This window comes from Pan troglodytes, chromosome 21 (assembly GCF_028858775.2).
Source record: "Pan troglodytes isolate AG18354 chromosome 21, NHGRI_mPanTro3-v2.0_pri, whole genome shotgun sequence".
Lineage (NCBI taxonomy): Eukaryota > Metazoa > Chordata > Mammalia > Primates > Hominidae > Pan > Pan troglodytes.
Window position 1 is genome coordinate 42174536 of NC_072419.2, and position 27054 is coordinate 42201589.

The 27054-nt window shown below is 45.3% G+C and overlaps 3 protein-coding genes across 14 annotated transcripts in view; 2 read left to right on the top strand and 1 right to left on the bottom strand.

Moving 5' to 3' along the window:
- The window catches only part of PHF20 (PHD finger protein 20), a 184482-nt gene extending 168890 nt beyond the window's left edge, over positions 1 to 15592 (top strand). For all 9 annotated transcript variants that reach the window (XM_001165874.6, XM_054674689.2, XM_063802871.1 and 6 more), the window contains 3 exons: positions 3896 to 4307; positions 6063 to 6246; positions 12704 to 15592. In XM_001165874.6, the coding sequence (XP_001165874.4) occupies positions 3896 to 4307; positions 6063 to 6246; positions 12704 to 12846 (739 nt within the window). In that variant the 3' untranslated portion in view covers positions 12847 to 15592. The remainder of the gene's footprint in view (positions 1 to 3895; positions 4308 to 6062; positions 6247 to 12703) is intronic.
- A 3256-nt stretch (positions 15593 to 18848) lies between these two features.
- On the bottom strand, positions 18849 to 19799 carry SCAND1 (SCAN domain containing 1). Of its 2 annotated transcripts, XM_009437002.3 has the most exons (2): positions 19666 to 19799; positions 18849 to 19564 (listed from the first exon to the last, which is right to left on the bottom strand). In XM_009437002.3, exons 1-2 carry the CDS (start codon positions 19797 to 19799, stop codon positions 18970 to 18972), a joined length of 729 nt encoding a protein of 242 aa, XP_009435277.1. In that variant the 3' UTR covers positions 18849 to 18969. The 2 variants fall into 2 exon arrangements, with proteins under 2 accessions (XP_009435277.1, NP_001074949.1); NM_001081480.1 differs by lacking the exon at positions 19666 to 19799 and having other exon boundaries at positions 18970 to 19509.
- Positions 19569 to 27054, top strand: part of CNBD2 (cyclic nucleotide binding domain containing 2) — a 74674-nt gene continuing 67188 nt past the window's right edge. The window contains exons 1-2 of one of the 3 annotated variants that reach the window (XM_009437110.3): positions 19569 to 19971; positions 22926 to 22979. In XM_009437110.3, coding sequence (XP_009435385.1) covers positions 19798 to 19971; positions 22926 to 22979 — 228 coding nt within the window. In that variant the 5' untranslated portion in view covers positions 19569 to 19797. The remainder of the gene's footprint in view (positions 19972 to 22925; positions 22980 to 27054) is intronic. The other 2 variants (XM_063802876.1, XM_054674693.1) reach the window with 2 other exon arrangements.

The window sequence follows — 27054 nt, forward strand, 5'->3', positions numbered from 1 at the left end:
TGACGGCCCTGGATAGGATGTCAGAGACTAGCTATTTCCTCACATTTCATAAAACAGGAAAACGTAACCCCATATAAACCAAATGAGTTTGTTTTTAATGAGATGGCAGCAATTAAATGAAGTAGGTCGATGGTGGTCCACGTGAGTGCCTGGGAAACCTCAGGGCTACTCCTGATTGTAAACTTTGCTATATTTCTTTAAATTTTTTTTTTTTTTTTTTTTTTTTTTTTTTTTTTTTTTTTTTTTTTTAGAGATGGAGTCTTTCTGTGTTGCCCAGGCTGGTCAAGTGATCTACCTGCCTTGCCCTCCCAAAGTGCTGGGGATATAGGTGTGAGCCACTGTGTCTGGCTCATATTTCTTTTATTTTTATTATTTTCTTCTCGACAGTCTTAATAGGGCTGAACTTTTTAAAAATAATAATTGTTATCCTCCCACCTCAGCCTCCTGAGTAGCTGGGACTATAGGCGCCTGCATTTCTTTTCATTTGAGGGTTCTGTCAGATGCTGTTCTCTTTTTTCTTACTGAAATGCCAGTGTTCCTGGCCCTGGCCCATATTCTGAAGCCTTGCCCTTTCTTTTTTTATGTTTTTGAGACAAGGGTCTCACTCTGTCACCCAGGCTGGAGTGCAGTGGTATGATCGCGGCTCACTGCAACTTCTGCCTCCCGAGTTCAAGCGATTCTTATGCCTCAGCCTCCCCAGTAGCTGGGATTGCAGGCATGTACCACCGCACCTGGCTAGTTTTCATATTTTTAGTAGAGACTGGGTTTTGCCATGTTGCCCAGGCTGGTCTCGAACTCCTGGGCTCAAGTGCTTTGCCTGCCTCGGCCTCCTAAAGTGCTGGGATTACAGGCATGAGCCACTGTGCCTAGCCCCTTGTCCCTTCTGAATCCTCATCTAGATCCTCCATCTTTAGAGAAATTACTTTGTTTGTAGTAGAATTAAATCTGTCTTCTAGCAATTCAGAAGAGGGCATAGGAAGATCTTGGTACTTCTTACAAATGGAGAAAAGATCCTGGGAAAGGGGAAGGTGGCCCCAGTATGTCTCTGTATTCATGGATGGTCTCTGTTGTCATGGGCTCTGGGTCTTTATTCTCAGAAATATTGTTCCCCAGTGACCTGGTGAATTTATTTTCAAAGACAAACAATAAAACTGGGAGTAACTTCAGAGCATCTGTCATCATAAAAAACATGGCCTGGATGGCTGTGCTTACCTTCTTCATGACTGACAGGGCTTACAAGGAAATGGCAGGGTCATGCTTGTGAGAAGTAGCACCTTCAGATCGCAGTTGGAAGGATGAAAATTGTAGGTGGGAGGAAGCAGAGACTTTAATGGTTTTTTTAATAAAGAGCAGGTCTGTACTATGGTTCGTGTGTTCCATGTTAACAGGTAGTGGACCTGAAAGTTAACAATGACTCCCATTTCCCCTGAGCAGTTTTAGTGGTGTGTCTGGGTCCTGGGTAGGCTCCTGGGACAGGCTGATACCCTGTCTGGAGGTGATCTAAACAATTGATGCCAATTGTTTCCCCTCTTCCTCAGTGGCTAGCAGTGGTATGTGATTGCTGGAGTGGGAGAGCTGAGACGGGATAGTTGCAGGCTCTTGGGAGCAGAATTTTAGTTCTGTAACATCACTCTATGCCTTCATGTATATGACCACTTCCACTTTCACAGGAAGGTACAGGAAGGCATCCACAGCATTTTATGTGCACATACATGGAGGCACAGCTTTCAGTAGATGCTCACAGGAGTCTGTGGCCCTAAAAAGGATAAGAATCCCTGTTCTTTTCTTTAATAACAAACTTTTTTTCTTTGGAATGGTGTGAATAAATTTTCAGAATAATTTTTAGAAGCTTTATCATTAATGACCTATACATAAAGGACAGTTGATTTTATTTTTTTAACCCCTGGGTAATCATTGCATTTTTGTAATCAAATGCCATTACATGCTGGGATCATTGTGACTGTTTATTAATAAGTTAAGGTTATTTTTAGTAAGTCACATTTGAAGAGCACTTTACCACCATTAATTCACTTAATTGTTATGAAACTCAGTGTTTGATGGTGTTGGCAAAAAGAGTCAAATTCTGTAAAATACTTGAAGATATTTATTCTGAGCCAAATATGAGGGCCTTGACTTGTGAGACACCCTCAGGAAGTCCTGAGAACATGAGCCCAAGGTGGTCAGGCTACATACAGCTTGGTCTCACACATTTTAGGGAGACATAAGACATCAATACATATAAGAAGTACATTGGTTGGGTCCAGAAAGGCAGACCAACTTGAGGGGTGGGTGGGCTTCCAGGTCATAGGTAGATTCAAAGATTTTCTGATTGGCAATTGGTTGAAAGAGTTAAGTTATTATCTAAAGAGTCAAGTTATTATCTAAAGGCCAGTCGCCAGGCTTGGTGGCTCACGCCTTTGGGCTCCCAGCACTTTGGGAGGCCAAGGTGGGCGGATCACCTGAGGTTGGGAGTTCGAGACCAGCCTGACCAACATGTAGAAACTCCATCTCTACTAAAAATACAAAATTAGCTGGGCATGGTGACACATGCCTGTAATCCCAGCTACTTGGGAGGCTGAGGCAGGAGAATCGCTTGAACCTGGGAGGTGGAGGTTGTGGTGAGCCGAGATTGCACCATTGCACTCCAGCCTGGGCAACAAGAGCGAAACTCCGTCTCAAAAAAAAAAAAAAAAAGAAAGAAAGAAAGGAGTGTCTGGGTTAAAATAAGGGGTTGTGGAGACCAAGGTTCTTACCATGTAGATGAAGCCTCCAGGTAGCAGGCTTCAGAGAGAACAGATTGTAAATGTTTCTTATCAGACCTAAAAAGGTGCCAAACTCTTCCTTAATTTTCTCCTGGATCAGGAAAGGACCTGGAAAGGAAAGGAGGTTCTCTATAGAATGTAGATTTCCCCACAAGAGACAGCTTCCAGGGCTAGTTCAAATTATGTCAAAGAAATATATTTTGGGGTAAAATACTTTGATTTCTTTCAGTACCTGCTATCTGTTATGTTGGTATCTTAATTGCTACAGTCTGTTTTGTCAGTCTGAGGGTCTCTATTTTAATGTTTTTTTTTGTTTTGTTTTTTGTTTTTTGAGACGGAGTCTTGCTGTGTCGCCCAGGCTGGAGTGCAGTGGCGCAATCTTGGCTCACTGCAAGCTCTGCCTCCTGGGTTCACGCCATTCTCCTGCCTCAGCCTCCCAAGTAGTTGGGACAACAGGCACCCGCCACCACGTCCAGCTAATTTTTTTTGTATTTTTAGTAGAGACGGGGTTTCACCGTGTTAGCCAGGATGGTCTCGATCTCCTGACCTCGTGATCCTCCTGCCTCGGCCTCCCAAAGTGCTGGGATTACAGGTGTGAGCCCCCGGCCCGTTTTAATGTTCATGCTGGTCAGTTGTGCATGAATTCCAAAGGGAGAAGGGTATAATGTGGCTTGTCTGACTCCCTTCCCATCATGGCCTGAACTAGTGTTTCAGGTTAATGTTGGAATGCTCTTGGCCAAGAGGAGGGGTCCATTCAGGTTGGTTGAGGGGCTTAGAATTTTATTTTTGGTTTACAATAGCAGACAGATCAGACAGATAATTAGCCCAGTTTCACAGAGGAGGAACTAGGAATGATGCTGGTTGAGTGAGTTGTCCCAGAGTTGAAATCCAGTCAGGTCTTCTGACTGAGAGTCCAGTCCCACTCACTGTGTGTGACCACAGTGGGAGCTCACTAAGGAGTGGTCTCCTAGGAGACCACGGATTCACATTCGCTCTTGTTTAGCAAATGGTGATGTGTGGTCAGATGGCCCAGGTGGAGCTGCTGTCCCTACTGGGAGAGTATTTAGGAATTGAGAACCCCTGCAATGGTGCCAGTTACTCCAAAGCCCATGTCCTCTTTGTCCTCTCAACAGAAGCCGGGAGCATCCTGATCTGCCGCTGTGGTGCCAGCCTTGGAAACAGCACTCAGGGGAGGGGAGATCTCATTTCAGAAACATCCCTGTCACTGACACCAGGAGCAAGGAGGAAGCTCCAAGCTATAGAACTTTGAACGGGGCAGTGGAGAAGCCCAGGCCCCTGGCCCTGCCCCTGCCGCGTTCTGTGGAGGAATCCTATATCACCAGTGAGCATTGCTACCAGAAGCCCCGCGCCTATTACCCTGCTGTGGAGCAGAAGCTGGTGGTGGAGACGAGGGGCTCTGCCCTCGACGATGCGGTCAACCCCCTCCATGAGAACGGCAATGATTCCCTTTCCCCGCGCCTGGGCTGGCCTCTAGACCAAGACAGGAGCAAGGGGGACAGTGACCCCAAACCCAGCTCCCCAAAGGTATGTGGCTGCCTTGTACTTGTTCTTCATTCATTGCGTGAATGCTTGTAAGTTATCCTCCTAGTTTGAATGCTCTATGGAAGATATTTATTAATAAAACTGTATTTAAATTTGCTTACCATAGATATTTTTTGGTTTGCCAAAATGGGTGCAAAGTCAGGAGAGCCCACTTAAGCCAAAGATCCTTGGTTCCAGGAAGCACCCACAAAACGGCATAGTCAAGTGTAGCACGTGGGGTGGGGGGCGCGGGTGCAGAGGGAGGGAGAGGTGGGAAGTAGCAAGGAGATATGGATTAGGAAAACTCATCTTTTCTTTAAGGCAGTTTGCATTATAATTGCACCTAGATGTTAATTCTTAGCATGAGCAAACGATGCGTCAAATGTTTTGTTAGGCAGAATTTTTTCAATCCAGTTGTATGATAGCTTTATTTTGACTTTTAACTTTGAAGCCCTGTGGTAAAAATGGTACACTTTGTCAAAATATTGCTGGTTTCATCAGTTTTCCCAAGAGCCACTTTTGGTTTTTTGTTATTCAAGTCATTCTCTTCTAGAACCCCCTTGTATCACCTCATTGCCGGTGTTTTCATCTCTAACTGCTCTCTAGGCTCATTGTGCCCTGTCCTCAGTTGTCAGTGAGGCTTTGTATGATTTGAGAGTTTCTCTGTCTCATCATCCTTACTTCCCAGACTTTCTCCTGCAGGTTGGTGTCACCAGTGTTAAATACATTGCTGCATAGTGCCAAGGGGATCCTAGATTACAAGCCCCTCAAGGGAGGGGATTGTATCTCATGCATCCTTGTGCCCTTGACTATGTCTAAACAGTGTTGGGCAAGGTGGTAAGAACACAGTCTTTTGAGACAGACGCAGTTTCAGTTCTGAGCTCAGCCCCTTACTGTGTGATTCTGAGCGGGTTACTTCACCTTCCTCACCAGACCTGTTTTCTCGCCTGTAGAATGGGGCCAGTGAAGCCCCCTCAGTTACTGTGGAACATATTTGTGAAAATCCCTCAGTAAAATCCCTCAGTTTTGCACATAGTAAGTACTAAATAAATATTGGCTAGAATCTATTTCATTTCAAATGGATGAATGAAAGGTTGAGTTACCAAATCCTAGAAAAGGTTTGTGGTCCTGTGGATCAGGCAGGTTTCCTAGAGGTATCTGGCACATAAAACAAAGCCAGGAAATACTGGGCCTCAGCAAAGCAACCAGGGCTAACAGTCTTTTCCATTGATGGTAAGCTGACTGTAAGCTGGCCTTGCTTTTATGTGCCTTACCCTATTTCATCCTCATGAACCTTCCAAATAGGTTTTAGTACCCCCATCCTCCCACCGAGAAAGCAGAGGCTCAGAGACATGAAGTAGTCTATCCAGACTCGCACATTCGCAGGAGATGGAGCTGAGACTTGAAACGCGTTGGTGTGACTCCCGTGTACTAACCCTTGTCTGCACTAGCCCTGCTCTAATCAGCTCTCAGGGCTCTGGAAGCCATTCTGTGAGGCTTACTTTAGGCTAGGACATTGGCCCAGTCAGTAGGAAGCAGCTGTGGGTCCCCTGAGCTAGAGTGCTACCCTGAGGTAGTTGGAATTGGTACAGTGGGCAAGCTCCTGCCCAGTTCCTAAGTGGGAAATAGGAAAGGGAGGTAGGGATTTGGAGTATTGAAACTGCAGCTAGTATTTCAGGTGGCTGGAAATGCTGGCTGGTTGAAAAATGGGCCAGGGGCTATCTCCATTCAGTAATTTCCATGCCATTGCATCCCCAGGTGAAGGAATATGTCTCCAAAAAGGCCCTACCAGAAGAAGCCCCTGCTCGGAAGCTGCTGGACAGAGGTGGAGAGGGGCTGCTGAGCTCCCAGCACCAGTGGCAGTTTAACCTGCTGACCCATGTGGAATCTCTTCAGGATGAAGTTACGCACAGGATGGACTCCATTGAGAAGGAGTTGGATGGTAGGGCTGCTTCCTTGGCCCCCTGTGCATTGGCATGCAGTCGAGCACCCCCAGACGAGCTGCTTTCTGAACCCCCCAGTCTGAGTTTACAGGGACCGCTGTACTCTTTGCTTCTCTTCTTTTCAGCCTCTCCCCACCTCCATTCTCCCCTCAGGATGGATGAGCCTTACTTTTAGTATTTATCAGGTGCAAGATCTGCATGATGTTGGGTCCTGCCTCACTTGTCTGATCCCTTCTGTAAAGTTGAGTATGCAGAGAGAGGGCAACTGGCAGTCCTGCTTGCAGGAAATATGTGATCTAAGCCAATCTTTACAAACAAGTTCTGTGAGAAATTAAAATTTTGACTTGAGTTTTAGGATATCTGAGGATTTAATCTGAAAAACCTCTTATTCCAATCTTTGATAAAATCTAAAATGAAGCTTTCTCCTCATAAGCCAGTAGAGATTTGAGAATTTGCCTGAGTCATTTGTATAGCCCTGGGTATTCCTTCCAGATATTGGTGGTTACAGACAGGCCTGGAGGATCAAACCTGTGATGATGAACATGATCAAGTTCAGTCTCTCTCCAGGAAGTTGACGGTTTTGGTTGTTGAAATATTCCCTAATTATTTGTTTTCATGTTGAAAATGGAGCCCAGTTAAAAAAGAAATGTTGTTTGAGGATTCTGGGTACAGTCCAGCTATGATTTTTTACTGTAACTGGGAATATAAAACATACATGAAATAACTCAGGAGAAAATGCCATCTGTTATACAAGTGAGGCCATGAGGTGTGGCCGGGACACATGTGGCTGATGTCAATGCAGAGAAGGAGAGTGCTAACAGGAGGGCTTCCTAAAACTCCTGAGACTGAAGTTGAGCTTTAAGGAGAGTGATGGTGTTTCCTACTGGAGAGGACTCAGGGTGGATGATCTGGCTAGACTGGAAAAAGAGTTGCCCCGTTGGAGGACAGTGAGAGAGACAGCAAGACCTAGGCTGGGTGTGGTGGCTCACACCTATAATCCCAGTACTTTGGGAGGTCAAGGTGGGAGGATTGCTTGAGGCCAGCCTGGGCATCACAGTCTCTACAAAAAAATAAAAAACTAGCCAAGTGTAGGGGTGTAGTCCCAGCTACTTGGGAGGCTGAGGCGGGAGGACTGCTTGAGCCCAGGAGTTGGAGGCTGCAGTGAGCTGTGATTATGTCACTGTACTCCAGCCTGTGTAACACAGACCCTGTCTCTAAAAAAATAAACTAAAAAAAAGGGATTGTAACTGATGCCACTGTCTGTGAAAAACATATTATTAGAGAGCTGAAGGAGGATATAATGCTAGACAAAAAAGTGTAGCTCTTGAGAGAATGGCAGTAGGAGTGGCTCTGAGTCCCTGAAAAGAGGATTAGCACCATGGAAACAGGGTGAATGTTCGGTTGTTGCCACAGGGACCTTCCCTGAGGGAGAAGTTAAAGTCTACTCACATCTTACTTCCTTAATCCTCTCTTCAGCCAGGTTCGGCCTCTCTAGCCCTGCCGAATGGGCAGTGTGGCAAGGATGGTAGGCCTGAACCCCCTTCTTTGGCCTCACAGACGACCTCTTGTGTGTCTTGCTAATTCAGAGCCACATATTCTGTACATTTCTAAGACTCTAGGCCCAGAGAGAGATACCAAGAAAGCATTAAAGTAAATGATAAAGCTTAAAGATTTTATTTAGGTAAACAGACTTTTGCATAGTATTTAAGATTAATCAAAATCCCTTTTTAGGGAATCAACTCTTTATTTAAACACCAAGATAAACTAAGCTTTCTTTCTTTTTTTTTTTTTTTGAGATGGAGTCTCGCTCTGTTGCCCGGGCTGGAGTGCAGTGGTGCCATCTCAGCTCACTGCAAGCTCCGCCTCCCGGGTTCACGCCATTCTCCTGCCTCAGCCTCCCGCGTAGCTGGGACTACAGGTGCCCGCCACCAGGCCCGGCTAATTTTTTATATTTTTAGTAGAGACGGGGTTTCACCGTGTTAGCCAGGATGGTCTCGATCTCCTGACCTCGTGATCCGCCCGCCTTGGCCTCCCAAAGTGCTGGGATTATAGACGTGAGCCACCGTGCCCAGCCCTAAACTAAGCTTTCATAACCAAGTTTTAAAATAGGAATTTGGATGTAACATTCCTTTTTTAAAAAGCCGGACTGCTTAGCTGGGTGTGGTGGTGCACACGTATAATCCTAGCTACTCGGGAGGCTGAAGCAGGGGAATCTAGGAGGCGGAGGTTGCAGTGAGCTGAGATCATATCACTGCACTCCAGACTGGGCAACAGAGTGAGACTCAGTCTGAAAATAAAAAATTTAAAAAAATTTAAAAGCTGACCTGGCGTGGTGGCTCACACTTGTAATTCCAGTGCTTTGGGAGGCCAAGGAGTTCAAGGTTACAGTGAGCTATGATCGTGTCACTGTACTCCAGCCTGGGTGACAGAGCAAGACCCCATTTCTTTAAAAAAAAAAAAAAAAAGCCTAGTAAGCTATTATATGAAATATATATATATATATATATATGCCATTGTTTTACAATTGGCCATTATTTAATTATTTATGTAGTTATATGAATAGTACTTTATTTATTTATTTATTTTTGAGACAGAGTCTCGGTCTGTTGCCCAGGCTGGAGTGCAGTGGCACGATCTCGGCTCACCACAACCTCCACCTCCTGGCTTCAAGCGATTCTCCTGCTTCAGCCTCCCGAGTAGCTGGGATTATAGGTGCACGCCACCATGCCTGGCTAATTTTTGTATTTTTAATAGAGACGGGGTTTCACTATGTTGGCCAGGCTGGTCTTGATCTCCTGACCTCGTGATCCGCCTGCCTCGGGCTCCCAAAGTGCTGGGATTACAGGTGTGAGCCACTGCGCCCGGCCTGAACAGTACTTTAAAACTAAAAGACAAAGGATATTTAATGACCATGAAAAGTAAAAAAGTCTTTTGGCATTAGAGATATTATTTTCTTAAATAAAAAATGTTGCCTTGGTGAGCAGTGGTCTCTATACACATGATCTTAGTGTATTTGAACAGAAATTTTTCCTCTGTAACCTTCTGTCTTGCTAGCAACCACTATGCTAGTTGGAAGCTGTTCTGCATCTTTAAAAGACACTTGGGATGGTGCAGCACATGGTATGGAGAGGGTGGCCTGCTGGATGCTGGGGTCCAGAGGAGATGCTGTTGACTTCCCACAGTCCTGGCTTTGTTCTTCAGCCTAACAGACCTAGACAGACAGCTTCCATCTCAGGAACTCCACACACTCCTGTTAACCAAGCTCAGGCACTACTGAGTGGCTTAGACTCTTCCAGTCTGAGCGTTGGTGCGCTTTCCCACTGTGCATGCCTCCTGGGCCACCGTAGTATCGGGATGACTTTGGTGAGCCTGGAACTAGCTCCGAGGTAGTTAGGGTGACCTTAAGAGGGGCCTCTCAGCAACTGTAGGATCATCTTGCAAAAGATTGACTGACTCTCTTTGCTGTTGGAGTGACCCATCCAGTCCTGACTGCCTTTAGTCCATTTATTTATTTTTATTTTATTTTATTTTTTTAAGACGGAGTCTTGCTCTTTCTCGCCCAGGCTGGAGTACAGTGGCATGATCTCGGCTTACTGAAGCCTCTGCCTCCCAGGTTTAAGCGACTCTTCCTTCCTCAGCCTCCCAAGTAGCAGGCAGATGCCTGCCACCACACCTGGCTGATTTTGTATTTTTAATAGAGATGGGGTTTCACCATGTTGGCCAGGCTGGTCTTGAATTCCTGACCTCAGGTGATCCACCTCCCTTGACCTCCCAAGGTGTTGGGATTACAGGCGTGCACGTCCAGCCTCTCCATTTATTCTTCTGCCTGTTTGCTGAACAGTCCCCTGTCTCCTTCTAGTTTTTTTTAAAGACTTACTGGTGTTTTGAAACTGGTCACTATGCAGTTTTCTTGCTCAGCAGGCCACTAGTTCCTCTCACGTGACTGATCTTTTACTAATGGTTTTCAAGCTTAAGTCTGAGGAGGTGGTCTTATTTTTCTTATTTCCAAGTCCTTGTACTTGCTGGAATTAGGAAGAGAGAGGGTTCCTCCTTCTTGGAACCCCCAAATACCAACAAGAAATATGATGGAGGAGGATAAACTACATAGGGCCCAGAGCAATGGGTAGGGCACTTTGCTGGACCACACATTCCTTCTCTCGCTGTGTTTGTTGCAGGCTTGCCACATTTCATACACAGGTGAGTGTTAGGGATATAGTGGCAAGCAAGGCAGACTCAGCCTTTGCCCTCATGGAACTTGATCTAGTGGGAGAGACATATATTAATCAAATCATCCCATTACCTGTAATGACAAACCATAGTAAATGCTCAAAGGAGAACATGTGATACCATAGCACCTGTAACACAAGGACCAGATTCAGGGTATAGGGTTGGGGAAGGCTTCCCTAAAGAATAGCTCACAGGAAACAGAGGATTTAGAAAGGTGGAGAGGAAGGTAGGGCTGAATCTGAGGACAGGAGAGGATTGCTCAGTAGGTTGCAGGCTACTTGATGAAGAGGTACTGGGTGGGCCTTTCTTTTGCTGCACTCCAGGGTCCAGAAGGTGCTCAGTACAGGTTGGTGCATGGACTAGAAAGGCTACAGGCAGGCTGGGATAGCACAGGGGCTACCTGTAGGGGGTGGTTCTTGTCAAAGGTTCAGGGTTCCCAGATGGTCTCTCCCTAAATGCCAGAGCTTTAGGGGGTAGCTTAGGGAAGAACAAACATCTTTCTGTAGAGAAATACTTGTTCTCACAAGCAAGACAGCTTTCTAGATATTGAATCAATGATGATGTTAATTAATACCTGAAATCTTACATTAAATATTTAAAGGGGCCCTGCATGGTGGTTCATGCCTGTAATCCTAGCACTTTCAAAGTGGCCAAGGCAGGTGGATCACCTGAGGTCAGGAGTTCGAGGCCAGCCTGGCCAACATGATGAAACCCCATCTCTACTAAAAATAACAAAAATTAGCCAGGCGTGGTGGTGTGTGCCTGTAATACCATCTCCTCAGGAGGCTGAGGCAGGAGAATCGCCTGTACCCGGGAGGCGGAGGTTGCAGTGAGTCGAGGTCATTGCCATTGTACTCCAGCCCAGGCAACAAGAGCGAAACTCTGTCTCAAAAGAGAAAAAAAGGCCAGGCCCAGTGGCTCATGCCTGTAATCCTAGCAGTTTGGGAGGCCGAGGTGGGTGGATCACCTGAGGTCAGGAGTTTGAGACCAAAATACAAAAATTCGCCGGGCGTGGTGGCACATGCCTGTAATCCCAGCTACTTTGGAGGCTGAGGCAGGAGAATCGCTTGAACCTAGGAGGCAGAGATTGCAGTGAGCTGAGATGGCGCCACTGCACTCCAGCCTGGGCGACACAGTGAGACTCCATCTCAAAAAAATAAATAAATAAGTAAATAAATAAAGGGAGAAAATAATAACAGAGTATTCTGTGCCACTGATGATTGTGTATCAATCAGGAATTAATATGAAGCAAATCAGAGTTTATGATATACAAATAGACCTTTTCAAGACCCTATAGATTTTCATTTTTCTTGACAGGATGCTAAAACACCAGGCTCTCTGATTTTCAACATGGGAAAGCTTTTTATTTTTTATTTTATTTTATTTTATTTTATTTTATTTATTTTAATTTAATTTAATTTAATTTAATTTTATTTTATTTTATTTTATTTTATTTATTTTATTTTATTTTTTGAGATGGAGTCTCGCTTTGTCGCCAGGCTGGAGTGCAGTGGCACGATCTCGGCTCACTGTGACCTCCGCCTCCCGGGTTCAAGCAATTCTCCTGCCTCAGCTTCCTGAGTAGCTGGGACTACAGACGGGCACCACCATGCCTGGCTAATTTTTGTATTTTTAGTGGAGATGGGGTTTCACCATGTTGGCCAGGATGGTCTTGATCTCTTGACCTTGTGATCTGCCCGCCTCGACCTCCCAAAGTGCTGGGATTATAGGCATGTGCCACCGCGCCCGGCTGGGAAAGCTTTTTAAAGAGTGAGTGGTAACACTCAGAAAGGTGCTTCCTTCCAAGACTTCTAGACTCTGGTAACAGTAGCCTCTGGCAATGTGTGGCTGTTTAACCAAAACTGAATAAAATTTAAAATTCAGTTCTTCAGTTGCACTAGCCATGTTTCCAGCGCTCAATAGCTGCATAAGGCTAGTGGCTACTGTATTGGATGACACAGACTTGGACCATTGATCATCGCAGAAAGTTCTTTTGGACTGTGCTGCTCTAAAGCATTTGTGTTTTGTCCTGGGAGTACCACTTTGTAGAGCAGGTGTTGACACAGTGTTGGCTGAAATGGCCCTTCCTCCCTTGCCCCATGGAGGCTGAAATGGCCCTTCCTCCCTTACCCCGTGTCTGATGGAATAAGGTGCTGAAATGCTTGCTGATGTTCTTGCAAATCAAGTGTTGGGAGCTCACTAGGTCTCATCTCTCTCTTCTGCCGACAGTGTTGGAGAGCTGGCTGGACTACACTGGGGAACTGGAGCCCCCTGAGCCGCTGGCCAGGCTTCCGCAGCTCAAGCATTGTATCAAGCAGCTGCTGATGGACCTGGGCAAGGTGCAGCAGATCGCCCTCTGCTGCTCAACATGAAACTGGGCACCCAAAACTCATGGGGGCACAATCCTGGGGCACCTGCAGGAGGAGCTTCGCATATTTAAATAAATAAACCTAGCATGCTGAATGCACGTGACACCGACTGACTTCAGGGATCTGGGCCAGGAGTGTGGTGGACATTGGACAAAGAGGCCATTTTGGCTGCGGGAGGACACTCTGATCTCGAAGCCTACCATAAAGGTAGCAAATAGACTCTTGGGATTCCCCTCTTCTGTGCACATCGTTGAATGAAGAGAGTCTTTTTGCACAAACTTCACTTGAAATCGTGCCACTGATGATAAACGGAATGAGAGCCAAAAAAGTTTAGTTGGAGACAGTTGTAAATTCAATTTGGAGTTTATTTAATTGACTTTTCTGTCAGGTTGGGGCACATGCCAACTCCCTGGTTTCTTCCTGGCATGGTGTTTGGGCAGCAGGCATCATTTTCCTTTTCTAGCTTCATAGGAATGTTGTGAGCTCACCGTGCTGTGGAGGTTGGGAAGGAGCAGAGTCTTGGCTGCCCTGCTTTCTCCTTAGGACTCTTCACTTTTCTCACCACATCTCTTGCATGACTTCATGGTACTGGGGACAAGTTTGTATGCCTTCACCCCAGAGCTGGCTGGGTTATGGCTTTTGTAGCAGAGCCCATACAGCCTATGGAAGAACTAGAATCTCACTCACAGTAATAAGAATCTAAGAGGAATTCCAAACCGAAGCAGGCAGGGTCTGGAACCCAAAGGACAGCATTTTCTACCCACTTCTTAATATTGACAGCTTCCCCGTTCTATTTAATGTCCAAAAATGTTTCCCAAAATTTCAAACTCTTTCACTGTAAAGATTTGTTACAAAGAATGTGGTTTGGGGAATTACCTTATTTTATATTGTTGTAAACAAACTTCAAATTCTACATGCGCGGCTTTTCTCCTTCCTGAAGGGTATGTTTAGTAGTCAGCGTTTTCAGAATTGTTTTGTTACTATACTTTAACATTTTACATTTCCTGTTTGTATTATTTTGTGAGAGCAAGGTGATTATGCTGCTTAAGGTCCAGGTACAACCTATTTGTACCTTTTGAGACAATATTTGTGTTACTTTTGCAGGTTACGGTTCCACATGTAATTGCTATATTTTGTTTTGTTTTTCCTTACTAGGTAAAGTTAAAATGTTCCATGCTTTGAGGAGTGACCCATTTCACTACTTTGTTTTCTTATCACTAAAGGCAAAAATCAAAGCACAGTTGTCCATTAACACTTATAAGTTAATTATGGGTTTATGAGTCTGTAATGTTATATGCTGCAAACATTTACTATGTAAACGTGAAGTAGCCAATAATATCTCAATAGTAGTAACAGTATCTTTAGCGACCTTTGGAATAGTTAAGCACAGGTCATTGTGGACATGAATTCAGGCCTCTGTACTAAAATCTATTTCAGGGAATGTTCTGTCTAGTGATTTGCTTACCATTTGATATATAATGAATTATAGGACAAGTATAAGCTGATCTGCTATAGCTGTCCATCAGAGAGAATACACGTGGCTATAACATCTATAACAAAACTGACGATTCCTCTACAAGAGGCTGTTTCTCACTGCTAACGTTGGTGTTTCTGGCATGGGAAGAAATGCACAGGCGTGCATGGCATGCACGTTCAGACAGCTGCATTGTGAGAGTTCTGTCATGCAGTCTGAAAAGGGAAGAAACAGGATGGCTTTCTGTAGCCACAGCTGTGAGATGTGATGATTGTTGTATTATTAGATTACTGATTTTTCTTTTCTGAAAATACATTTGAGTTTTAATCACATCTGTGGAAGCTGTAACTTTTAAGGTAGTCAATTTCATGTCTTGTTCAACGATGTAAGCAGAAACTGAATTGCCCTAATTTTGCCAACTGGCCATTATTGGGTTTATTGTTTAAATTTTTGGTAAAGGAAGTAATCCCATTTCATTCATTGTGACTTTTGTTCTTAGGGAAGCAGAGAAGACTCCCCAAGTTCTTATAACCTCAGTGTGCTTCCCTAATTTAAAGCCATGTTGAGGGGCTCCATTCCCAATTCCTGGGTCAAGGTGAATTAACCCTATGTTGGAGCACTGGAAACCGTTATTTGCAAACATTGCTGTTACCATTTAGAAATATGTGCACTATCAGCCGGGTGCGGTGGCTCACGCCTGTAATCCCAGCACTTTGGGAGGCCGAGGCAGGTGGATCACCTGAGGTCAGGAGTTCGAGACCAGCCTGGCCAACAGGGTGAAACCCCGTCTCTACTAAAAGTACAAAAATTAGCTGGGCGTGGTGGTGGACGCCTGTAATCTCAGCTACTTGGGAGGCTGAAGCAGGAGAAGTGCTGGAACCTGGGAGGCGGAGGTTGAAGTGAGCCGAGATTGCGCTATTGCACTCCAGCTCGGGCGACAACTGCAAGACTCCGTCTCAAAAAAATAAAAATAAAAGAAAAGAAAGAAATATGTGCACTACCTAAGTTTTGTCTTTAGAAAAACTATCCACCTATAAAAAATTACCTTGACAAAAATAGTTCCGATTTGACTAATCATTTTGTTTCTTTAAGTGGTAAGTGTATGCAAGGTGGATCCTTGATGAGCCAACATTGCACTGTGGATACATATCTATGTTTACGCGCTATTAGAACAGAAGGCGCTGTATATAGAAATGTTGCTTTGAAGCAATATTTGCAAAACACGCAGACTTCTGTATCTGTATTTGGAAAAAATAAAACAGGTTCTTGTTGCTATGTTTCAGTTACATATTGTTGAGTTACAGTCATGCATCATATAACGTTTCTGTCAACCATGGACCCCATATACAGGGTAGTCCCATAAGATTATAATGGAGCTGAAAAATTCCCATCACCTAGTGATGTCCTGATGGTCCTACTGCATAGGCCTAGGCTAATGCGTGGATTTGTCTTAGTGTTTAACAAAAATCTAAAAAGTAAAATATATATAAAAAAATTAAACTAGAAAAAAACTCATAGAATAAGGATATAAAGAAAATATATTTGTATAGTTGTACCATGTGTGTAAACACAAAGTGTTATTACAGAAGTCAAAGTTAAAATTTAAAAGCTTACAAAGTATAAAAGTTGGTCAGGCAAGGTGCCTCAGATCTGTAATCCTAGCACTTAGGGAGGCTGAGGATGGAGACCCTGTCTCTAAATAAAAGGCTGGGTGCCGTCGCTCACGCTTGTAACCCCAGCACTTTGGGAGGCCAAGGCGGCCAGATCACCTGGGGTCAGGAGTTCAAGACCAGCCTGGCAAACATGGCAAAACCCCATCTCTACTAAGAATACAAAAATTAGCATGGTGGTGCATGCCTGTAGTCCCAGCTACTTGGGAGGCTGAGGCAGGAGAATTGCTTGAACCCAGGAGGAGGAGGTTGCAGTGAGTCGAGATCGTACCACTGCACTCTAGCCTGGGCAACAGAGTGAAACTGTCTCAACAAAACAAAAAACAAAAACAAAAAGTTATGGTGAACTAAGGCTAATTTATTATTGTAGAAAGAAAATTTTAAAAAATAAGTTTAGTAGTTCGTGACCAGCCTGGGCAACATGGTGAAACCCCATCTCTACAAAAATTAGCCAGGCATGGTGGCATGCGCCTGTATTCCTAGCTACTTGGGAGGCTGAGGCAGGAGGATCACCTAGGCCTGGGAGCCAGAAGTTGCAGTGAACCTAGATTGTGCCACTGTACTCCAGCCTGGGCAACAAAGTGAGATCCTCTCTCAAACAAAAAAAAATTAGTCTATGTGTTCAGTGTTTATATAAATTCTGGAGTAGCGTACAGTAACGTCCTACATCTTCACATTCACTCACCACTTACCCAGCCAGAACAATGTCCAGTCCCGCAAACTCTTTTTACTTTGATATATATATATGTATATATATGTGTATATATATGTGTATATATGCGTATATATGTGTATGTGTATATATGTATGTGTGTGTGTATATATACATATATAAATATATATATAAATGTTTTTTTTTTTTTTGAGATGGAGCCTCACCGTGTTGCCTAGGCTGGTGTGCAATGGCGCGATCTCAGCTCACTGCAACCTTCGCCTCCCAGGTTCAAACAATTCTCCTCCCTCAGCCTCCTGAGTAGCTAGGATTACAGTTGCCTGCAACCAAGCCCAGATAATTTTTGTATTTTTAGTAGAGATGGAGTTTCACCATGATGGTCAGGCTGGTCTCAAACTCCTGACTTCGTGATCTGCTCACCTCGGCCTCCCAAAGTGCTGGGATTACAGGTGTGAGCCACCGCGCCCAGCCTATTCTATATTTTTACTTAACCATTTCTATGTATAGATACACAAATACTTACCATTGTTACTGCCTATAGTATTCAGTACAGTAACATGCTGTACAGGCTTGTAGCCTATGAGCAGTAGGCTCTATCACAAAGCCTAGGTGTGTGTAGGCTACACCATCTAGTTTGCGTAAGTGCACTCTATGAGGCTCACACAATAAAACTGCCTAAGGGCTCATTTTCAGAACGTATCCCCATTAAGAGATGCATGACTGTATAAAGTCCTTCACCATTCTTTTTTTTTTTTGAGACGGAGTTTCACTCTTGTTGCCCAGGCTGGAGTGCAATGGTGCGATCACTGCTCGCTGCAACCTCCGCCTCCTCGTTTCAAGCGATTCTCCTGCCTCGGCCTCCCGAATAGCTGGGATTACAGGCGTGCACCACCATGCCCGGCTAATTTTGTATTTTTAGTAGAGACACAGTTTCACCATGTTGGTCAGGCTGGTCTCAAACTCCTGACCTTAAGTGATCCGCCCGCCTTGGCTTCCCAAAGTACTGAGATTACAGCCATGTGCCACTACACCCAGATAATTTTCTATTTTTAGTAGAGATGGGGGTTTCACTATGTTGGTCAAGCTGGTCTCGAACTCCTGATCTCAAGTGATCCACCGCCTCTGCCTCCCACAGTGCTGGGATTACAGGCGTGAGCCACTGTGCTTGTCCTTCTTCACCTATTCTAATCTTCTTTAAACATTACCTTTTAAAGAAGGTTGTTCTTACCTTCTAAACAACTATCTTTTTCCAGGGAGGCAGGTGCAAACTCTGCCAAGAAATCCCAAGAATGCAAAAATACTTCTCAATTTGTCTGTCTTTAATATTCAAAAGCAAAATGCCCCTCACCAACTTCCAGCCCAGTCTCACTCATGCTTTGTGGTGTGAACTGCAGGCTGATTTTGATTGTTGAGAGCAGTGCAAGGAAGACAAGTCTGGCCTTCCTTATATTAACAAATGGCACTCACTGCAATAGGACCTATCTGGGACCAATCCAAGCTGTCCATGGACCCTAACTACCTCCTTCACTGGTTGGGCAGAAGCCTCTGGAAACACAGTAGGTTTAAGATTTCAGAACAGGTCCTCATTATTTGCCAAATTCTTTCTTCCCTTTGTAAACGATTATGCTAGTTTAAACACCAAAAGGGAGCCAGCCGGAGAGACATTAAAATGAGTAGCTTCAGTAATGTAGATAATCCATTACTTCAACTAGTTCTGCTTTATTCCTACCACAGGCCTAAAATTTGGCAAGGAAGTTGAGCAAGCCTGGCGGCATAAGCCAGAGCTCACAAGAACTAGCCTATCTCTGTGAAGGTGTGCAGTAAACACTTCACATTAAAATGGCCCAGTAACTTGGACATTTTGGGAAGCCTGTACCCAAAGGGCAGGTGCAAGTTGGTGCCCATATTGGTATAGAGGTAGCCAGTTAAGTGAGCATTTAATAGAGCCAGCTATTTTGCGTGTAAGAAATCCAAGTGGGTCCTTGGGAGCCCAGGTGAAAAACTTCCCATGTGTGGTAGAGGGATAACCTAGGTTCAGTCAACATCTAAAGATCCCACCATAGCCAACGAAGGCCTTATTGTTATGGACTCCCAACTTCGTTTCGCCACCAGCCAGAAAGGCGGTAGGAAACAAGCTTGGTAAAATAAACCCAATAAAGAACGAATGAAAGAGACACACCAGACCACAGGCGCTGCCAAAACTCATTTTTCATTAACACGGGGTGGGGTCCCAGGCTCAGGCCCCCGGACCCGATCATGGCCCCAGTCCGCACAGAGCGCCCGGCCCTGGCCGCCCGCAGCTCCACCGCTCAGCCAGTGATGCGCACATCCGTGCGGCGGCGGATCCGCCGGGCCCGAGCCGCCTCGGGCAGGATGGCGAGCAGCTGCTCTTGCACCAGCATCTCCACGATCTGCTCCTTGGTGCGGATGTCAGGCCGCAGCCACTGGCGGGACAGCTCCCGCAGCTGCCGGAAAGCCTCCCGGGGACCCGCCGCATCCTGGTAGCGGAACTGCCGGAAACGCTGGCGGAACGTCTCGGGACCGAGTCTAGAGCCGGCGGGGCCTGGTGTGGAGCGCGCTTCAGCTTCGGCCTGAGGCGCTACGCTCACGGGTGCGGGCCCGAGAGGCAGCTCCAGGGCCGCGGAGGCCGCAGCTCGGGGCGTAGGGATGGCTTCAGGGACCGCGGCGTTGGGACTGGAAGGCTCAGGGGCAGGCGGTGAGGCCTCTGGCAGCGAGGAGCCCACACAGTTACGCTCAGGGGCTGAGCTCGAACCGGTTCCTTCCAGTTTCTCCGGTGGCACCGCCGCGGGACTCCCAGTGGTCGCCAAGATCGGCTCCGTAGCCGCCATACCTCCAGCTCCGGGCGTCACTCTTTGTTCGGTAGCTGTGTGCTCAGCACTGCGTCTGCGCGGGGGTGGGGTGAGCAGGGAGACGTTTCCGGTTAAAGGGCAGAGCTCGCGTCACCCTTGAGGGAGTCGGACTCAGGACCGGCCGAGAGTGCTTACCTGCACCAGCGAAACGCCTGCGGCAGCCGGAAGCGAAAGTCTCTGGCTTCTCCGCGTCCAGGTCGGCGCGCGAGCACCCGGAAGCCGCTTGCTGGCTCCCGGAAGCGGCGCCCTCTAGCGTTCTCGAGTCGCATGAGGCGGCTGCTGCCCTCGCGGTGCGGGAGGGCGAGCTGCGTGTGGCCTGGGCTCCTTCCGAATGGTGGCGCCTCTGAGCGCCAGTTCGAGGAGGAGTCGGAGGAGGAGCCTGAATGTTTGGAGGTAGACTTCAAGTCCCGGACCTTATCCGTGCGCCGCTTCGGTTTGCAGGTGACCTTTCCGTGCGGGCGCCCCTCCTGATTGACCCTGATGAGCTGTAGCTCTGATGGCCCCTCCTTCGGGAATGATTAGGGTGACGGCTGGCCGGGGCTCGTTCGAGTGGCGCCCGGCCGGTGACCCGAACAGGAGAGCGGGACGGCGGCGGTTCTCTCGGGAGGGGCCCATCTGGAGAAAGTCCTCTCGCTTGGTCAAACTAGGAGGGCGATAGCACCGGCCTTACTGCGACGATGACAAAGTACAACACACCGTCTGGCGCGAAGGAAATGCTCGAGAACCCTTTGCTGTTGTTATTTTTCGCGTGTCCTCCGAAACCAAGGGAAATGCAGCTCTGTGGGTTCTGTTAACTTCAGCATTTAATAAGTGAACTCTAAATGCATTGCCCCTTATGGTGGCCGCCGGCCGCCTGAGTTGACTGAGCTCTTGCAACGTAGCTAGTTGATAACCCTCGAAATATAGCGAATTGAGATGTGCTATATTGTAAAATACGGGACTTAGTACGAAAAAACTGATGTAAAAATTATCTCAATACTTTTTAATACTGATTACCTGTTGGAATATAATGTTTTGCATATATTGGGTCAAATAAAAATGTTATTAATTTCACCTGTGTTTTTACTTTTTAAATGCAGCTACTAAAAACATTTAAATTGCATGTGCAGTTTACATTATATTTCTGTTGAGCAGCCTTGGGTTAGAGTGTTGGAGTGAGGCTACCTTGGTGGAATCCCCTTTGACGATACCCAGCTCAGAGTTGTTAGGAGGATTAAATAAGTTAAGCCGTTGGAGAGAAAGGGCTTTTAAGAAGTTTGCTCTTGTTTTTATTAGGTAAACTGCTTGCTATCTCTGAGCTACTGTTTTCTTTTCAGTAAAATGTAGATGTAATAGAACTTACCTCTCAGAGGTAATTGAGAATTCAGTGAGATGATGTAGGTAAAAGCACGTGGCCCTGACAGCCCCCGGCCAGGTGGTTTTCTGTTTGGTAGCTGACTCACAAATAGTTTTTGTTTTTGTTTTTGTTTTGAGACTGAGTCCTCCGCCTACCGGGTTCAAGCGATTCTCCTGCCTCTGCCTCCCGAGTAGCTGGGATTACAGGCGCCCACCACCACACCCGGCTAATATTTTATATTTTTGGTAGAGATGGGGTTTCACCGTGTTGGCCAGACTGGCCTCGAACTCTTGACCTCAGGTGATCCACTCTCCTCAGCCTCCCAAAGTGCTGGCATTACAGGCGTGAGCCACCGCGCCGGGCCACAAATAGGTTTTATATCCTCATTTTACAGAAGGGGAAACTGAGGCCCTGAAAGGACAGGGGCCTCATATGAAAGGTTTTCTATGACCTTGCAGTCCTTTTGAGCCCGTGCAGGATGGAGGAGCAGGTTTAACAACCATTAACATGCTATTAGCCCTGATATAAAACTTACCCCTACCATAGGATGTTTCCTTTGGATGGGTGGAAGTGGACCCTCATGAAATCATTAACATAGCCTGAAAACCTTGAAAGTCATTGCAGTGGGCCTTTAATGTTTTTTAGTTGCTGACATGTAAAAATTGGGAGATTTCACATGCAAATCTGGATTTCTAGTTTTTCTTGAAAAAACGGAAGAGCTGGCCACACTGGACCCAAATTCCTGCCGGTCAACAATCAGCTGACACTGAGTAGAGACGACTTCCTTTAGACAAGATACTCTGTCCCATTTGGTCTCAATCTCAACCATTCCCTATGGTTCTCTGAAATAGAATGTTGTTGGCATTTACTGTTGCTCTCAGGTTGTTGCTTTATTTAGAGTTGATATTTTTCTCTCTTTTCTTTTTAGAGGTGAGAAAGCAGGGTCTTAGTGTTTGTTATGCCTACTGGCTTCAAACCTTGACTTCTGTCTGGCCCCTCAGTAGTTGGGTTTGCTGCCCAGAGTGACCAACAGTGCTATTCCCTGTGTGGTAACAGGTACTCAGTTTCCAGGCCTAAGGGAGCATACTAACCCTTCTGTGGAGGCAAGAGGTGATAGAAGTCTTCACTGGGGAGGAGACTTCAAGCCGAGACTCAAGAAGAAAATGGGTGGGGCTCAGGGACATTCCAGGTAGAAGGTACTGCCTGTACAAAGGCACATAGTAGGAGCAAAACTGTGGAAACTGCAGGCTATATGGGAAAGTGGTTGGGATCTGGAGAAGGGGTGAGAGATGAGGTTGGAACACTGGTGGGGGTTAAATCATAAATGTCCTAGAATTCCATGTTTAAAATTTAGTTCTTATCTTCTTGTGAAAGGGAATGAACTTTTGTGGTACCTGGAATCATGAGATGTTATGTTAGATCTCTAGTCTATTTCTTCCATCCCTATTGAAATCGTGAATTATTAGAGATAGGAGGAGGGACCTGAGAGATCTATTAGAGTCATTGAATGTTAGACTGGAAGGGCCCTTAGAAATGGAATTTAAAAATCCAGCCCTTTGTGGGCCGGTAAGCCTGCTTTAAAGTGATTCAGCAGTAAAAAATAATGTGGAGGGAATAAATGAAACAAGATTGGCTCAGTAGTTGGCCGGGCGCGGTGGCTCATGCCTGTAATCCCAGCACTTTGGGAGGCATAGGCAGGCGGATCACCTGAGCTCAGGAGTTCAAGACCAGCCTGGGCAACATGATGAAACCCTGTCTCTACTAAAAATACAAAAAATTAGCTGGGCTCAGTGGCTCATGCCTGTAATCTCAGCACTTTAGAAGGCTTGAAAGATTGGCAGTATGTACACTCTACTTTTGTATATACTTGAAAATGTCCATGATAAAAGTTAAAACATTCAGATTCCCAGAGTCTGAAAAAAAACATATAATGCCTCTTCTTCGAAAAGGGATGCAGTTATCTACTTTCATGTAATTTACATATATCCTTGAACCCTCCCAGAAGTCCCAGATTAAGCTTAAAATATACATTTATATTTCATTCTTTTGAATTTTGCAGATTGAGAAACCAAGATGTCAGAAGATGAAGGATTGGTCCAAAATAAGAAAGCTAGTAAGTGGTTCCATGAGGACAGAAATCTTTTGACTTTTAGTCCAAACTCTTATCTTATTAGGCCTCTTTATCCCTAGATTGGGAGTTCACTTGGGAAGGGATCATAACTCATTCATCTCATATCACTTAGCTTCCAACACAAGGCCTGACTCCTAGGTAGCCTCAGTGTTGATTAAAGGAAAGAGGACAAATGTGGATTGCAGACCATCCCTGAGAAGGCAGAGCTCTCATATGAGTCCCAGACTCTTTCAGAGACCTCAGTGCCTTTTGATGGCACTTGGTTGTTGAGGGTTGTGGAAAAGAAGCTTGGATACTTCTTTTCTTTTTTATCAGAGCCATCACACTGGAGAATACGTCTTTTAAAAAGCTTTTCATTGGCCAAGCACGGTGGCTCACGCCTGTAATCCCAGCACTTTGGGAGGCCGAGGCAGGCGGATCACGAGTTCAGGAGTTTGAGACCAGCCTGGCCAATATAGTGAAATCCCATATCTACTAAAAATACAAAAAATTAGCTGGGCGTGGTGGCAGGTACCTGTAATCCGAGCTACTTGGGAGGCTGAGGCAGAAGAATCACTTGAACCCGGGAGGCAGAGGTTGCAGTGAGCTGAGATCGTGCCACTGCACTCCAGCCTGGGTGACAGTGTGAGACTTCATCTCAAAAAAATAATAAGTTTTTTATTTGGAAATAATTATAGATTCATAGAAGGTTGCAAAAATAGTTCAGAGAGGTTTCATGTACCCTTCAGTCAGTTTTCCCTAATGGTAACATCTTGCATAACTATAGTACAATATCAAAACCAGGAAATTGACATTGGTACAATCCACAGACTTTATTCACATTTTCCCAGTTTTACATACATGCATTTGTGTGTGTATGTGTGTGTGTAGGTCTATGCAATTTTATCATGTGTGGATTAATGCAACTACTACCACAATATCTAGAACTGTCTGATCACCACAAAGATCCCTCGTGCTATCTCTTTATAATTGCATCCATTCATCTTCCCTTCCCCTATCCCTAACCACAGGCAACCACTAATCTATTCTCCATGTCTATAACTGTGTTATTTAAAAAATGTTACATACTTGGAATCATATAGTGTATAATCATTTGGGCTTGGCTCTTTCCACTTGGCACAATTCCCTGGAGATTCACCCAAGTGGTTGCTTGTATCAATAGTTTGTCCTTTTTATTGCTGAGTAGTAATCCATGGTATAGATGTACCATGGTATATTTAACCATCCATTGAAGGACATTTGGGTTGTCTCCACCTTTGAGCTGTTACAAATAGAACCGCTATGAGTTATTTTATGACATGGCTTTGGGTAATCACTTATCTTTCTGAGCCTGGAAATAGTAACTACCACACAGGATGGTTCTGAATAGTTGAGGAGGAAAAATATATATAAGGGAACTGGTGTAGGGTTTGGCACAGAATATATACTTCGTCATTTTTTTTAAAACCGATGGTTATGAAGAGATAATACTTCCTTGAATATGTAAGTTCTAGTATGTAGTATTTTTAAAAGTCACAGGCACTTTGGGAGGCCGAGGCGGGCGGATCACGAGGTCAGGAGATCGAGACCATCCTGGCTAACACGGTGACACCCCGTCTCTACTAAAAACACAAAAAATTAGCCGGGCGTGGTGGCGGGCGCCTGTAGTCCCAGCTACTCGGGAGGCTGAGGCAGGAGAATGGCGTGAACCCGGGAGGCGGAGCTTGCAGTGAGCCGAGATTGCACCACTGCACTCCAGCCTGGGCGACAGAGCGAGACTCCGTCTCAAAAAAAAAAAAAAAAAAAAAAGTCACAGGCATTGATATTATTATTAGTGTATTAGTCTGTTCTCATGCTGCTAATAAAGACATACCCAAGACTGGGTAATTTATAAAGGAAAGACGTTTAATGAACTCACAGCTCCACGTGGCTAGGGAGGCCTCACAATCGTGGTGGAAGACAAGGAGGAGCAAGTCACATCTTACATGGATGGCAGCAGGCAGACAGAATGAGAAAGTGAAAGGGGTTTCCCCTTCTAAAACCATCAGATCTCGTGAGACTTATTCACTACCATGCGAACAGTATGGGGGAACTACCCCCATGATTGAATTATCTTCCACTGAGTCCTTCCCACAACACGTGGGAATTATGAGAGCTACAATTCAAGATGAGATTTGGGTGCGGATACAGCCAAACCATATCATTCTTGAACATCTGTGTATGTGTGATACTTTATTTACAGATGAGAAATTAAGGTCTAGAGAGATTAATTAACTTGCCCAGGTTCAGCCAATCCATGGCAAGATTGGGATTCAAACCCACGTTTAACATAGACAGTAGGAACCATGGAAGGACTTAAAGCAGGGGAAGGATGTGATCAGATTTGTGTTTTAGGAGACTCAGTCTGGATGCACTGTAAAGAATATTGCTTTATTGCTGAACACTTAGATTATTTCTGATTTTTCATTAAAATAATGTGATAATCATATATTGCTTAAAGCTTGTTCTGATTTTGAATTATAAGCATCTATTACTATCAAATCTATTTGGTCTCTGAGTTTGAAAAGGAAGCATTCTGATAGCAAGAGCTTGGATGGTAAGGGATACCAGTACTTCCTTAAGCTGTAATCCCAAAAGAGGACTGACTGAAATATTTTGCTACATATTGCCACCTTTCTTTCTATAGACATGTGTTTGATTCATAGAACCTTAGGACAACCCCTTTACTTCACAGATGGGCAAACTAAAGTTCAGAAAGTAGAAATACTAGCCAGGGTAGAATCCAGGGCCCAGCAATGAATGAGAATTTTAGTTGCTCTACATCCTCATCAGCACTTAGTATTTCATTTGACAGAGTCTGTCATCCAAGCTCAGTGACATTAGTAATTCAGAAAATTCAGTGCAGTGTTGCAGTCCTAGCTCACTGCAGCGTCAAACTCCTGGGTTCAAACTATTCTGCCTCAGCTTCATGAGTAGCTGGGACTACAGGCGCGTACCACCATGCCCCACTAATTTTTTTTTGTTTGTTTGTTTGTTTTATAGAGACAGGGTCTCGCTATGTTGCCCAGGCTGGCCTCAAACTGCTGGGCCCAAACAATCCTCCTGCCTTAGCCACCCAAAGTGCTGGGATTACAGGCGTGAGCCACCATGCCTGCCCCTACCTCTCACTTTCTCTGTCTCTATACTGCCATACTCCTCTTCTCTTCCCTTCCCTTCCCTTCCCTTCTCTTCCCCTCTCTTCCCTTCTCTTCTTTTCCTCTCCTCTCCTCTCCCCTCCCCTCCCCTTTTTCTTTCATCTTGCTCTGTCGCCACCCCCCTCCTCCCGCTTTTTCTTTCCTCTCGCTCTGTCACCCAGCTGGAGTGTGGTGGCATGATCTTGGCTCACTGCAACCTCTGCCTCCCAGGTTCAAGCTATTCTCTTGCCTCAGCCTCTCGAGTAGCTGGGATTACAGACGCCTGCCACCACACCCGGTTAATTTTTTGTATTTTTAGTAGAGACAGATTTTCACCATGTTAGCCAGGCTTGTCTCCAACCTCTGACCTCAGGTGATCCACCTGCCTCAGCCTCCCAAAGTGCTGGAATGACAGGCGTGAGCCACCACGCCCGGCCTCTTGGCTCTTTTTAAATCATTCATTCCCAACTCCTTCATTTGCTTTTTGCAGTCCTATCTTCTGTTCTCAGCAAGGCTAGCTTTCTTTTTGATGTTTCTGGAATGACCTTCTCTTCTGAGACGGTTATTTTTAAAATCCCTTCTTTCCTGAGCTCTGCCAGTGTCGTCTCCTCTGGCTGTCTCAGTGTCTTTTCTTTGAACTATTACATCTTTGCTTTGATCTCTTGTTTTAAAATTCATTAAGCCCTTTGACTTCTTTGTTGTTCATGATTATCATCTGTTTCATGTTAGCTTTTTTATTTTTCTTTTTTTGGTGATTGTCTTTCATCTGCCATTTGTTTTTCCTGTTCCCTGCCTCCCTCTCCTGCTTTTTTCAGTAATATATTTGTATAAGTCTTGTGCTATTTCTTTTTTACTATAACTCCCCTTTAGATGAAGTGAGTTCTTCTGGACAAGCTGCTTGTGGG

Bases quoted from the DNA above. Each gene is read 5' to 3' on its own strand.
- SCAND1 (XM_009437002.3), bottom strand. From the start codon at position 19,799: ATGCGACTCGAGAACGCTAGAGGGCGCCGCTTCCGGGAGCCAGCAAGC. The intron at 19,565-19,665 runs GTAAGCACTCTC...ACCCCCGCGCAG, and splicing joins CAGGCGTTTCGCTGGTGCAG to ACGCAGTGCTGAGCACACAG.